This window comes from Bos taurus, chromosome 6 (genome assembly GCF_002263795.3).
Source record: "Bos taurus isolate L1 Dominette 01449 registration number 42190680 breed Hereford chromosome 6, ARS-UCD2.0, whole genome shotgun sequence".
In the NCBI taxonomy this organism is placed as follows: domain Eukaryota; kingdom Metazoa; phylum Chordata; class Mammalia; order Artiodactyla; family Bovidae; genus Bos; species Bos taurus.
The window spans coordinates 113,528,459-113,543,380 of record NC_037333.1 but is presented as its reverse complement, the minus strand read 5'-3'; the positions used below and the strand labels follow the sequence as shown (position 1 = coordinate 113,543,380).

Sequence of the window (14,922 nt, the reverse complement as noted above, 5' to 3'; positions counted from 1 at the left end):
CTCACTGGAAACCGCGCTCGAGAGTCTCCGCGCCCCCTCAGTCCGCACTTCCGGCGCCCTCCCCCATGCTCTCTCTCTATTGGTTGTTCCCTTGACCACGCCTCCCCCCCCCACCCCCACGGAGGAGTCTGTTTCCTTCACCTTTCACCTCAGCTTCACTTTCGGGGGCCTCTCAAGGCCTCAAACCCCGCCCACCGTCCAGGCCGGCAATTATTGGTGAATATGCCCTGTCCATCAGAGGAAGAACGGTGGTGGATTGGCTGAGGGGAAGCAATTGAGCGGGAGAAGCAAGAATAGAGTCTCGCGCATGCCCGATGCGCGCGCGCAGTGCCGGCAGCAGTCATGGCGGCTCGGTGCGTGCGTCTGGCCCGGGGCAGCCTCCCGGCTTTCGCGTTGTCTCTCAGGTAAGGGGCGCCGATGGCCAGTCTTAGGAGGGGCGTGCTGTCCCCGCTGGCTCGGACGCGAGCCCTGCCCGGCTCCAGCCCGGGCGTCGTGGGGGGGCTTCCAGACGCGCGGCGCGGGCTCCGCTGGGGTCTCCTGTGGGGCCTGCCCGGCCGCCGCTCTGTCCCTGCTGCCCGCGGGGCGGACGGGACGGCGCCCCGCGCGAGGCGGCGGTGGCGAGCGGGCTCCTTCCGCCCGGCCCGAGCTTCCACCACCTCCGCGTGCTGCGGAGTCCGAGCACAGAAGGGCCGCAGCCCCTACCTAACGCACCGTGGGGAGAGCCGCTGACTTAGAGCAGTGACGCCGCGGCGGAGGTCACGAGGCCCTGCCCTCTCCTTGGCTTTTCCTTTGCCTTTTTTTTTTTAAACCTGCGGTTTGTGCCGTTTCAAAGTCCGGCCTCCTAACTTAGTTTAGCCCGTGCTTAGCGGACTGTTGCTGAAGCTGAAACTCCCAGTAATTTGGCCACCTGATGCGAAGAACTGAGTCATTGGAAAAGACGCTGGGAAAGATTGAAGGCGGGAAGAGAAGGGGAAGACATGATGAGATGGTTAGATGGCATCACCGACTCAGTGGACATGAGTTTGAGTAAACTCCGGGAGTTGGAGATGGACAGGGAGGCCTGGCTTGCTGCAGCCCATGGGGTCGCAAAGAGTCGGACATGACTGAGCGAGTGAACTGAAGTAGCACCTTCCACATTGAGGGGAGCTTCGGGGAACCAGGTTATCTGTTAGGAGAAGCTGCTCTGGGCCGAACATGGGGTAGAAGCTGCGCGGAGCAGGACCCGGACTTTGCCCTCAAGGAGCTTTATTTAGTGATGGTGAGACGATAAACCGGGACGAGGACAGGGCGAGGGGATGAAGCTGCTGTTCTAGCCGGATCCATTGTATAGACAGTGTGGGAACAAACCCACCTGGGGAGTCGAGTGAGGAGAAGCTGTTGGCTCCATTTGCGATTTTTGTAACTGGCATTGATTGCCTGGACTTGGGTGCGTGCTCAGTCGTGGCCGACTCTTTGCAGTCATTTAGATTGTAGCCAGCCAAGCTCCTCTGTCCTTGGGGATTTTCCAGACAGAAATATTGGAGTGGGTTGCTAGGCCCTCCTCCAGGGGATCTGCCTGACCCAGGGATTGAACCCGCTTCTCTTACGTCTCCTGCATTGGCCGCTGGGTTATTTACCACTGGAGCCACCTGGGAAATCCAGTTGATTGCCAGGCCTGCGTGCATTTCTGCCTCTAGGAATAGGTTTTGTGTAAGGAGGCTCGAGTAGGGGAGAGAGCACATTGAATTGTGTGCGGAGCTCTGGGAGTAACTGAGTTCTGGGAGCCAGTTCTGGAGCAAACCCAGACTGGCTGCTGCAGGAGGGCCTCTGCTGAGTGGGGCCCACGTGAAAGGCTGTGACTGTTACACCCAGATGCCAGGACCGCTGGAAACGAGGGCAGGTCATGGCAGCACACTCCGTCTTTAGATGGTTCGTTTTTCAGTTGCAAAAGTAAAAACAGCAGCATAATGGCCACTGGTCTTCACCCCCAGGTGATTGTTCAGCTGCTCAGTCGTGTCCTGCTCTTCACGACCCCATGCACTGGAGCCTGCCAGGCTTCCTTGCCATCACTCTCTCCCAGAGTTTGCTCAAACTCACGTCCATTGAGTCTGTGATGCCATCCAACCGTCTTTTCCTCTGTCGTCCCCTTCTCCTCCTGCCCTCCATCTTTCCCAACATCAGGATCTTTTCCAGTGAGTCAGCTCTTCACATAAGGTGGCCAAAGTATTGGTAACAGACTAGTGTATCCTTTTATTCTTCTCAAAATAGGATTTCTGGTTTGTGTTTATAAAACTGGGGTCATGTTTTGTGTATTTCTCTACGTTGCATTTCTTCCTGCACAGTACCCCCGTGGTGTAGCCAAAAGATGGCAATTTAACACTGCCATCTATTTGGTGGCTGCTCAGTATTCCAGACCGTGGAAGCAACAGTTTGTCCCCCCGTGTCCTTCTGAGCAGTGTTCTGTTTCAAGCTTTTCATCCTGGAAAACATCTGTACGTGCTGTCTTAAACACCCTTGTACGCATGTTCTGTGTGCCCTTAGCTTTTCTGTTCACTGAGGCAGCTTGCTTTAATCTGGGGAGGAAATTGAATGTAGTTTATTTTCAGATTGGGCTGTGGCATACTTCAGAGCCCCACTGGACCTGGTGAACAGATCCGTATTATTCATTAATGGCGCTGTGGCCTTGGGCTTATTACTTAACCTTTTCCACATGGGGATCAGATTGGGTAATACCCCAAGTCACTCCCAGCGCTAGTTTTTAGAGCTTTTTGTGTTTTCCCCTGTACGTAACCACCCCTGTGCTTTCCTGCCTCCACGCCTTTGTTCATGCCCTTCCTGAAGTGAGTCTGTCTTGTCTATTCCTGGCTCTGTATGTGAACTCTTGCCTGTTCTTCAGAGTCCCTCTGCCCAAATCCTTTCCCAGACTTCCATTTCTCCAAAGCTAGAAATATTCTACTCTGGGCCTCCCAAAGCACTTGGTTCCTCTTTTATCACTTTCAAACCCAAGTTACAGTTCTGTGTATATAGATACCTTTTTGCATGACTTTGGCCACCTGATGCGAAGAGCTGACTCATTTGAAAAGACCCTGATGCAGGGAAAGATTGAGGGCAGGAGGAGAAGGGGGCAACAGAGAATGAGATGGTTGGATGGCATCACCGACTCAGTGGACATGGGTTTGGGTGGACTGCGGGAGTTGGTGATGGACGGGGAGGTCTGGCATGCTGCAGTTCATGGGGTCGCAAGGAGTCGGACATGACTGAGCGACTGGACTGAACTGAAGTAGCCTGTGGGCAAGATGTCTGCCCACGAGGCTTTGTAAGGGACAGCAGCGCTGGACCTCACCTCCAGTAGTAGCTCTTCTTCAGCTCGTGGTGGGGTCTGGATGATCAGGAGTTCCTGAGGGTGAGGAGAAGGGGAGATAAGTGCTGTAGCCTTGGCGCACTGACGTTTTAGTTTAGGCGTGTATTGCAGAAGACTCTACATAAACAAATAGCTTCCATACATCATATGCAATTTGCGTTTATTGTATCTAAGACAAATCCTTTCTCCCCCATGTAGCAAGTAGTTTTAAATTACCTTTGATTTCCATCGTCCATTTGGACGATTTAAAGTCATCTGTCTGACTTTAACAAGCAGAAGAATCATGATCTTAATTTCTGTCGTGTGGACTTGCCTTCAGGTCTTCTCCTCGGCTGCTGTGCACAGCTGCAAAACAGAAGAACAACGGCCAGAACCTGGAAGAGGACGCGGGTCAGAATGAACAGAAGACAGATCTTCCTTCCACGGAGAAGACACTCATGGAAGAGAAGGTCAAGCTGGAAGAGCAGCTGAAGGAGACCATGGTAAGGCTGTGGGCTCTTGTGAGGAGTGTGGTCTGTGGAACTCCAGGTCTGTCTCCTGGGGATGTCAAGATGGCCTCCCTGACAACAGAGGCAGAAGCCAGACGAATTCTGTCCCTGTTGGGTTCTAGCAAGTTACTGCTGAAGGAGGGATAGAACTCAAATCCACTGTGACTCTGGTTGTCATGAGAATTATCTTCATGTGCTACATAGATTATATTGAGTTAAGACTGAAAATGGCCTTTACAAGTGAGGAATATTCAGTAGGACCTTTGAGCTTGGGTCTTTGGGAGGACAAAGGTGGGAGCCAGAGGTAAAGTCATCTGGTGCTCTCCTAGGAATGTTGGAGTTTTTTGAACTAATTAGTAATACAGATTATGACCTCATGTGGAAAAGTGTTGTTGTTCAGTCACTCAGTCGTGTCTGACTCTTTGCGACCGCAGGGACTGCAGCACTCCAGGCCTCCCTGTCCCTCGCCATCTCCTGGAGTCTGCCCAAATTCATATCCCCCAAGTCGGTGATGCCATCCGGCCATCTCATCCTCTGTCTTCACCATCTTCTCCTGCCTTCAGTCTGTCCCAGCATCAGGGTCTTTTCCAATGAGTCAGTTCTCCGCAACAGGTGGCCAAAGTATTGGAGCTTCAGCATCAGTCCTTCCAATGAATATTCAGGACTGATTTCCTTTAGGATGGACTGGTTGGATCTCCTTGCTGTCAAAGGGACTCCCGAGAGTCTTCTCCAGTGCTGCAGTAAAGTAGTATGGCACTCAACTGTTTTTATTGTTCAGCTCTCACATCCAAATGTGATTACTGAAAAAACCATAGCTTTGACTGGATGGACCTTTGTTAGCAAAGTAATGTCTCTACTTTTTAATAAGCTGTTGAGGTTTGTCACAGCTTTATTTCCAGGGGGCAAGCGTCTTTTAGCTTCATGGCTGCGGTCGCCACCTGCAGTGATTTGGGAGCCCAAGAAAATAGTATGTCACTGTTTCCGTCGTATCCCCGTCTATTTGCCATGAAGCACTGTGCTAGGGCTTTGCTAACCCCTTTGTTTATACGAATCCTCACAACAGCCCTGTGAGTCAGCCGTTAATACCCCTGTTTACAGATGAGGAAACTGAGGCCCAGGACTGTTTGGTACACTTCCCAAGGTCACCTTGCTACCCAGTGGCAGGGCCACGGTCTGAGCCTGTGAGACCTTGCTCTTAACCGTGGCACTGGGACCCCCAGAAAGCGGAACGCAGTAACCTAGTGCCCATGAAAAATAGAAATGCCAGGAGATGGATACGATTATAGAAGAGTTGGTGCAAAATGAGGAAAATACAAGAATTCAAATGATTGTTACACAGTAAGTGTTCCAACTGAACCGTATCTGGGCAATATTAAAAATACCAAAGGTTCATTCCTGAGGTTTTTCCTCTTCTGTGGGGTAGAGGTCAAAGCTGTCTGCTAAGGGTGGTGGTTCTCCTGACCCTCTCCTTGGGGTGTGAGAAGCAAGCCAGGTCAGCCCTTACCCTGGGTTCTAGGGTTCCCTTGAGCTGGAGATTCTCCAGAGGAATGACTGGTCCTTCATTGCGAGGAACCATCAGAACCAGGGGAAATGAGCAGCTTTTCTTGTCCTTGGCTCAGCTGTACACAGAGTGAGAATGGCCTTGGGGGCTTATGAATATGTGACGCCTGGCCATCTTATTCCCCACATAGTGGGAATAGTGGCACTGGTTAATTGACTTCTGTTTATATTCCGCATCCAGTCTCCAAAGTACTGATAGCTGTTGTTTGTATTTTGACTTGCAGTTGATTATATCACATTTGTTTTCTGATGAATTTGTTCCAGATTTATTTCATGTGAATTTTTCTTCCTTTTTTTTTTTAAAGGAAAAATATAAGCGAGCTCTAGCAGATACTGAGAACTTGCGGCAGAGGAGCCAAAAATTGGTGGAGGAGGCAAAACTATATGGTAACTTTAAACACTACATGATATTGATCCTGGGAAACATGGACAAGGAAGTGGGGGTGTGTGTGGTCCTAGACAGCATGATGGATCAGGTGGGGAGGTGGGCGGCTGCTGGCTGCACTCCTCCAGTGGTTGGGATGAGTCAGCTGTTGCCTAGAAGGAGCAGAGCTGGCTTGTGATGCACGCTCGTAGTGGTGAGCGTGGTTCCTTCATAGGAGAGTATCCTTCTCTCTTCCGCACGAGGGCCTCAGTGTGAGGCTGCAGGTGCCAGCAGAGGTGCCCTGTGAGGCTCGGGTCCTCAGCGGGAGCAGCCCTGACGCTGGCCTCACTTAAGACCTCGTCAGGCGCTGTCTGTGTCGACACCGTTGGATCCTTCTGTCATCATGCTTCCCGCCTTACAGTTGAGGTCGGTGAGGCTGAAATGATTTGCACTAAAATGGCCCTGGCGCCAAGGCCCGTCTCCCAGCCCCACATACGTTGTGTTGGTCACCCAGAAGACCGCTGAGCACTTAGGGGACAGAGCTTTCAGTCCCCCTGTTCTGGATGCAGAACTGTAGGAGGTGAAACCCTCTGCCCAGGGACAGACCCAAGTTCAGCACAGAGAACAAACCTCTCTTTTTTTAATTTTATTGAAGTATATAGTTGGTTTATAATGTGTTAATTTCTGCTGTACAGCAAGGTGACTCAGTTACACATCTTTTTACGTTCTTTTCCATTATTGTCTTATCATAGGATAATTAACTATAGTCCCATATGCTCCACAGTGGTAACCTGTTGTTCATTCTGTACATAATAGTTTGCACTTGCTCATCTTCTGTAGAAGATGTCACGGGTAATTTGATAGTGTGCGTGCTCAGTCACTCAGTCGTGTCCAACTCTGTGACCCCATGGACTGCAGCTCACCAGGCCCCTCTGTCCATGGGCATCCTGGCAAGAATACTGGAGTGCGTTGCCATTTCCTCCTCCAGAGAATCTTGCCAACCCATGGATTGACCCAAGATTCCTGTGTCTCCTGCATTGGCTGGCAGGTTCTTTACCACCAAGCCACCTGGGAAACCCTGGTAATTTGATCGTGATCACATTAAATCTGTAGATTGCTTTGGGTAGTGTGGCCATTTTAACAATGTTAATTCTTCCATGGAGAGCATGGAATATCTTTCCATTTCTTTGAATCATTTTCGGTTTCCTTCACTAATGGTTTATGGTTATCAGCATGTAAGTCTTTCACCTCCTTTCAGGTTTGTTCCTAAGTTTTTTTTATTATTTGATGTGATTTTAAAGGATATTGCTCTTTACATTCTCTTTCTGATATTTCATTGTTAGTGTAAAAAAATTCAGCCAGTTTCTGTATATTAATCTTATATCCTGCTACCTTGCTGAATTCATTTATTCTAGTAGTTTTTGTGTGGAGTCTCAGGGCTTTCAATAAGTATTTTATCGTGTCATCAGTATATACTGACAGTTTTACATCGCGGCTTAGACTCCCAGTACTGTATTGAAAAAGTGATGAGTGGGCATCCTTATGTCGTAAGTTTTTATTGTGAGTGGGTGTTGGATCAGATGCTTTTTCTTCATCTGTTGAGATGATCATGTGGTTTTTATCTTTTCTCTTGTTGACATGGTGTATCTCATTGATTGATTTGCATATGCTGAACTATTGTTATGACCCTGAGATGAGTCCATCTTGGTCGTGGTGTATGATCTTTTTTATCTGTTGTTAATTTCCATTTGCTAATATTTTGTTGAGAATTTTTGCATCTATATTCATCAAAGATATTGGCCTGTAATTTTTTTTTTTTTAAGTAGGGTCTGTCTTTGGTTTTGGTATCAGGGTAATGGTGGCTTCATAGAATGTCTTTGGGAGTATTCCTTCCTCTTCATTCTTTTGAAAGAGTTTCAGAAGAATTGGTAGGAGTTCTTTCTATGTTTGATAGAATTCACCTGTGAAGCCATCTGGTCCTGGACTTTTGTTTGTAGGGAATTTCTTTTAATTACAGATGCTGTTTCACATCTAGTTATCAGTTTGTTCAGATTACGTATATCTTGATTCAGTTTTGGTGGGCTGTGTCTTTGTAGGAACTTGTTTTTGTCTTCTGGATTGTCAGGTTTGTTGGAATATAATTAATTGTTCATAATATTCTCTTAATGGTTTGTATTTCTGTGGCATCAGTTGTGATTTCTCTTTCATTTCTTATTTTCTTTATTTGGATCCTCTCCCTTTTCTTGGTGAGCCAGTTTTTTGGGGGTTTTTTTTGTTTGTTTGTTTGTTTTAATCTCTAGTTTCTCTCTGATCTTTATCTCCTCGCTTCTGTTGACTTCAGGTTTTGTTTGTTCTTATTTTTCTGATTCTTTCAGGTGGTAGGTTAGGTTGTTCTGCGATTTCTCTTCTCTCTTAAAGAAGCCCTGTATCACTGGACTTGCCTCTGAAAACCGCTTTGCGCGTCGTGCAGACTGTGTGTGGCGTGTGGCCACTGTCATTTGGCCCTAGGCAGTTTTTAACTTCTGCTTCTATGTCACTGTGGACCCATTGGCATTTTAGGAGCGTGTTGTTTAATTCCATACAGTTGGGCTTTTGTTTTGTTTTCATTTCTTTTTCTGTAGTTGATACCTAGGTTCATGCAGCTCTGGTCAGAAAGATGCTGGAAATAGTTTCTGTTCTGTTAAAGCTGTCGAGGCTTGTTTTGTGCCCCAGTGTGTGGTCAGTCCTAGAAAAGGCTCTGTGTGCACTTAAACGTGTATTCTGTATTTTTGGATGGAATGTCTTGAGCGTATCAGTTAAGTCTGGCTGCTCTGTTGTATCATTTTGGATCTCTGTTGTTATTGACTTCCTGTCTAGCTCTGTCTATCCATGCGAGGCGGGCAGGAGAGTCTCCCGCTGTTGTATCCCATGAAGTTTCTCACTTTATGTCTGTAGCATTTGTTTTATGCACTTTGGGTGCTCTTGTGTGTGTGCATATATGTTGAGGAATATAATATCTTCTTGGATTGATTTTTAATATTATATAGTGTTTTTCTTTCTGTGTTTATAGCTTCTGTTTTAATGTCTGTTTTGTCTGATGAATATCGTGACCCCCCCCCCCACTTTCTTATTTACCTTTGCATGAAATAGTCCCCTCAACTTTCAACCTGTGTGTGTCCTTTGGTTAAAGTAGGTCTCTGGTAGACTGCGTATTGTAGTTTGATGTATTTTTGTTTTTTTGTATTGTGCTTGTTGTCTTTTTGTATTTTGTAAATCTAGTGTGCGTTGTTGATTTGTGGTTACCATGTTTTTCAAGTATATTCAGTGCAGTTCAGTCGCTCAGTCGTGTTCGACGTTTTGCGACCCCATGAACCGCAGCACACCAGGCCTCCCTGTCCATCACCAACTCCCGGAGTCCACCCAAACCCATGACCATCGAGTCGCTGATGCCATCCAGCCATCTCATCCTCTGTCGTCCCCTTCTACTCCTGCCCTCAATCTTTCCCAGCATCAGGATCTTTTCAAATGAGTCAGCTCTTCCACATCAGGTGGCCAAAGTATTGGAGTTTCAGCTTCAACATCGGTCCTTCCAATGAACACCCAGGACTGCTCTCCTTTAGGATGGACTGGTTTGATCTCCTTGCAGTCCAAGGGACTCTCGAGAGTCTTCTCCAACACCACAGTTCAAAAGCATCAATTCTTCGGCGCTCAGCTTTTTTATAGTATGTTAATCTCTTTCTAGATCTGCTTGCTTTAGACTGGTGGTCATATAGGCTCAAACATATTCTAGGGGGAAAAAAGTCAACGTTTTCTTACTCCTTCCCCACACTTTATGATTTTGATGTTGTCTTTTACATGTTTCGTGTTGACCCTTCAGGTGTTCATTGCAGCATCATTGATTTCACAGACTTTTTTTTTTTTTTTAATCTTTGTACTGGCTTTAAGTGATTTACTTTACAGTTGGGTTTTCTCTTGCCTATAGCTTCTTCTTTTCTACTTAGGGAAGACTTTTTTTAATGTTTCTTTTAGGATAGGTTTAGTATTGCTGTGTTAAAAGTACAAAAAGTTTCTGCTGGTCTAAGAAGTTCTTTGTCTCCTTGTAAATGATGACCTTACTGGTAGGGTTTCCAGGTTGCAGACTTCTCCCTCGCACGCCTTTACTATGCCCTCCCCTTCCTTCTGGCACGCAGTGTCTCTGTGGGGATGCCGGCTGACAGCCGCACGGGATCCCCCATAGCTCACTCCCCCTTTTGCTGTCTTTAGAATCCTCTCTCTAACTGTTCCATTTTAAGTGATTTTTTTCCCATGTGGACCATTTTTAAAGTCTTTGCTAAACTTGTTACAGCATTGTTTCTGCTTTGTTTTCTGACTTGAAGACGTGGGGTTTCAGCTCCCTGATCAGAGATTGAGCCCGCGCCTGCCGCATTGTGAGGCCGTTTAAGCTCACTGGACCGCCAGGGAAGGGCCCAGCCGTGAGGCACGCAAATGCATCTGCAACCCCCCTTTCTTTTCTGCTAGAATCCCTGTCGTGTACATTGGCGAATTATCCCATAGGTCTCTTACGTTGCTTTCATGTTTTTTCATTTGGCTTTCTTGTCTGCTGTTCTGATTGGGTGATTTTCATTATTCTGCCTTTCAGATTTCTTATGTTGTTAGGAGAAACAGTTACTTACCGTGGTCTTGGAGGGCTTTTTTTTCCTTGTGTGGGAGCCTCCCTGTGTAGTAGCCCGCGTGGGTCTAACATTTTTGGTGCAAGGCCTGCTTTTATAGTACAGGTGCTCCTGGGTGTCCTGGCCACTGTCCCATGGATGGGGGGTGTGACTGGTTGAGCGGGGCCTCCCCTCTGTGGTTGTCACAGCCCTGCCAGGGGAAGGATCTGCTCCCTCCTGGTCAGAGTGGACATCCCCCAGATCTGTTTCTGAGCTGCACAGTGAGGTAGGCGGGAGTGAGCGCCCCCTCTGGGAGGGGAGCCACTGAGCTGAGCATCGCCCCACTGCAGCTGTGCCCCAGGGAGCGTGCTGCGTGGTGGCCGCTGTTGTGTGAGCTTCATCGCGTCTGACTGTGTGGCCCTGTGGACTGACTGCAGCCCACCAGGCCCCTCTGTCCATGGGATTCTCCAGGCAGGAATACTAGAATGGGGTGCCACGCCCTCCTCCAGGGGATCTTCTCAACCCGGGGATGGAACCTGCATCTCCTGCGTTGGCAGGCGGGTTCTTCACCTCCGAGCCGCCGGGGAAGCCCTCCCATTGCCCGGCTCACAGGGTGCACTGTCGTCACACTGCGCCAGGCCCCACCTCCGAGGGAGTGCAGGCAGGCAGCCCTGGCGTGCCCTGCCGCCGTGTTCCCAGAGCTAACAACGCAGGCCTCCTGGAGCCCAGACCCAGCCTTGCTTTTGTGGGCACGCCCACCAAGCCCACAGATTCAGGCCTTAGTAGGCCGGGACCGTCCCAGCCACGGGAGCACCAGTCCCCTCGGATGCCCCACAGATGCTGCTGAGCTTACAGGTTGGGCGACAGTAGTGTGGATTGCAGAGCCGCGTCTGCGTGGGGGTGAGCGGCCTGCGCTGGCGGGCTCCCAGGGCTCCGAGAGGCCGTGTTCAGCAGGAGGCTGCTGGGGCGGGCCCACCTTCCCTCCACGGGCCCTCTGACCATGGAGCCTCACTGCTTCTGCAGACGCGTTTCGCTCTCAGATGCCGTCATCTCCGCTCCTGTTTTTCTTCCTCTTCGGTCATCCCCTGCACTGGCTGCATGCCTGCTGCCCTCCAAATGTCCGTGTTCTTCAGGCCTCCCCTCACCACCCCCACTGACTCGCCCTCCAACAGGGCTGAGTGGTGTCCACACACAGGTGAGCTGCCAGTTCAGACGTTTCTTCCGCATTCTAGTCCTGGCTGTCTTTACCTGGATGTCTCCGAGGTATTTTAAACTGAATTCTCCCCTTTGCTTCCCTTCCTCGTTTGAGTAAATGATACCTTCGCGCACGCAGGTGTTCAGGTCAGGCATCTGAAACTATGCTCTCCCCCCACGCCCACTCCCCTCCCACCCTGGGGTCCAGGACGGCTGGACTCCGCCCACTCCCCCTCCCTCCCTGGGGGCGGGGACGGCTGGACTCCGCCCGCTGCCCTTCCGCCACGTCCTCCGCTGTCCAGGCCAGCTTCAGCTCCCGCGCTTCTGCTCCACACCCTTGGCAGAGTGGCCTCAGCTCCCCTCCACTCAGTCCACCACCCCACCCGGAGCTGTCAGCTTCTCTGGGTTTGTGTCGTCTTGGTGGACGGGCACCCTGGGCTCCTGGAATGCTTGGCTCAGTCCTGACTCTGAGTCCACATCCCAGGCTAAGTAAGCTATGTCCCTGAGGTTAATCGTCCTCAGCACTCAGGAGGGCTCCGTCCTGGAAGTATAACTGGTAACTGTGTGTCTCACTGTGGCGATCGTGCGCTGCATGTCTCAGACCAACACTCCACGTTGGCAGACGTTTCCCCAGCAGCTCGCACGAGGGGTTCGTCCTTACTAGATGCTCACGTTTTTATTGGATGGGTAGACTTTTTAATTTCATTTACAGCAACTGGGTGAAAATACTGTGTAAAACAAGGGAAGCTGTAAACAAGTGTTGCCTTTTTCAAAGTGTAGAGCCTTTGAAACTTGAGAAGACTTGAGCGGGTTGTCTGGAGCCTCGTTGCTGCGCCGCGGGGGAGGGGGACGGGCTGGCCCAGGGGGCGCCTCTCGTCAGCCCCAGCTTCCTGCTTTCAGCATCTGAAGGGTTGTCTTGAAAGCATAGACGTTTGCATTTATATAAAATTTTTTAAACTGTTACCTCTTCTGTTAGATCAAGGCTTGTGTCCTGGTAGCTCTGACCTCGTGGTGCCAAGTAATGGTAACGTGTATCGAGCACTTAGTGCTCTGGGCGCCGTGAGGTGCGTAACTTCCTGTCCTCATAAGCTCGCCGTGTGTCAGCCACTGTTGGCCCTGTGCTGTAAGCAAAGCAGCCTCAACCCAGAGGGGTTCCACACAGTCCCAGGGCTGTCTGACAGCCGGGGGTGTGGCTCCAGGCCCCGCGCTCGGCGGCTGACGTGGGGTTGATGTGCTCGGGAGTCTGTGTCCTCTTGGTCTCGAGCAGGACTGGGAGTTTTCAGTCTGGCTCTGCAGGTTTTCACCTCCCTGTCTTTACACCTCATTGGCTTCTGTCTAAACCTCAGGAAGTTTGTTGTTTAATCCAGCCCAGTGAGATTCTAGCACAAAGTAGTGATTTGAAACAAGGTGACAGAAGGACTCCGCGGTGGCTCAGTGGTAAGGAGTCCACCTGCCATTGCAGGAGACGCGGGTTCAGTCCCTGGGTCAGGAGGATGCCCTGGATGAAGGGAATGGCAACCCACTCCCGTGTTCTTGTCTGGAGACTCCCACGGACAGAGGAGCCTGGTGGGCTGCAGTCTACGGGGTCACAAGAGTGGGACACGACGGAGCGAGTGAGCACGCGCACGTCACATAAGGAGGGCTTGTTCTGAGCTGCCTGTGCAGTCGATGCGGAATGCAGTGACGTTCTCCCTTACCTTACGCAGGCATCCAGGGCTTCTGCAAGGACTTGCTGGAGGTGGCAGACATCCTGGAGAAGGCCACGCAGTGTGTCCCGCAGGAGGAGATTCGGGACGACAACCCGCACCTGAAGAGCCTCTACGAGGGGCTCGTGATGACTGAGGTCCAGATCCAGAAGGTGTTCACGAAGCACGGCCTGCTCCGGCTGAACCCCCTGGGTGCCAAGTTCGACCCGTACGAGCACGAGGCGCTGTTCCACACGCCGGTCGAGGGGAAGGAGCCGGGCACTGTGGCGCTGGTTAACAAAGTGGGTTACAAGCTGCACGGGCGCACCCTGAGGCCCGCCCTGGTGGGGGTGGTGAAGGGGGCTTAGCAGCCCGTGGGTGTCAGCGCTTTGTCGTAATCGCTCGCTGACTCTCCCAGGGCGGGTTCGTCTTTTCTCACCTATGAATACTCTTGACCTTTTCCTAAACCTTGCTGCAAGGCTTTGGTATCCGTCGGCCCCGCAGAAAAGCCAGCCGATTGCACAGCTGCGTTAACTGGAATACGGGAGTCTGTCCGTTGATTTTTAAACACATGTTCCACGTGCTTACGGAACAGGCTGACGGGACACTGCTGGACTCTGGGGTATCTCGAGAAACACTGTGTCTGCCCAGACTCTGGCGGCGTCAGAGTGTGAAGTAAATAAAAGGCCTTCAGGAACCCCGTCTGCTGGCTGGCCGTGCCAGCTGCTCTGCGTCCCGTGCGTCTCACGGTGGCCTGTGAGCTCCCGGGACGCTTGGCTTTCACTCGGGCAGTGGAGGGGATTGCTGAGGGAGGTTTATGAGGCCCTTGGTGACAAATGTGATTTGAGTTCCTTTATAATCAGTAACTGCCTGCCTGCCAAGAACAACCACACCTCTCTACTTTGCCCGTTACTGAGGGTGACGGAATCAGTTACCGTTGTCCTGTTTTGTTCGCCTTTGGAAATGTTGAAATCCATACCCAGCTAGTGACCAGTGACCTAAAGGTGATTCCCCTAGTAAGATGGACTTTCCTAGAGAAACCTGAGGACTGCGTGCTTGGTATATTTTAAATGTTACATTTTATTTAAGAGGATTAAAGCCCTGATATTTTCCTACGTTCTGATAGCTGTTCTGTGTGCTTTGATGGCGGAGATCCTCACGTTAAGGACAGCGTGACGAAGCCTTCCGGGTCTCTGCTCAGACCCTGCAGCTGTGTGCCTGACACCCAGACGTGTTGGCTTGTGTTCCGGAAGGGCAAGAGGCTTCCTCCAGGGCTCCCCCTGGCTGGTGGCTGGCAGCCGGTGCTGGGGGCAGGCCTGGGTCCGCCCACGACCGTGAGGGGACCACAGACACTGGGGAGCGGCACCAGCAGAGAGACACAACCGGCAAGTGCTGACCCTGTGACTCTCCTTAGGACCCTCCTTTCCTCACTCTAAGGGAAAAACTGAATGATGGAGCCAGAGAAAAAGTAACCTCCCACAATCTTTGCTTCTGAGGGGTACTTCAGGGACTGAAGATCAGTACAGTTACGTCTATTTACTGCATAAAAATGGGGGGCACACAAGTTTGAAAGGTATAGGTGATAATCCCATTATTAAAATTGCAAAAAAATTTTCCTTTTCAGTTGCTTTAAATTATTTGGTCAAAAGCATAGCCCAGGGAT

The 14,922-nt window shown here is 50.4% G+C and overlaps 1 protein-coding gene across 1 annotated transcript; it reads left to right on the top strand.

Annotated features, from left to right (window-relative positions):
* Positions 1 to 322: 322 nt before the first annotated feature.
* On the top strand, positions 323 to 14,377 carry GRPEL1 (GrpE like 1, mitochondrial). The gene is given in 4 exon segments (NM_001034501.2): positions 323 to 404; positions 3,660 to 3,822; positions 5,694 to 5,775; positions 13,281 to 14,377. Coding segments are annotated over 4 exon segments (654 nt in total). The 5' UTR covers positions 323 to 342; the 3' UTR covers positions 13,628 to 14,377.
* Positions 14,378 to 14,922: the final 545 nt, after the last annotated feature.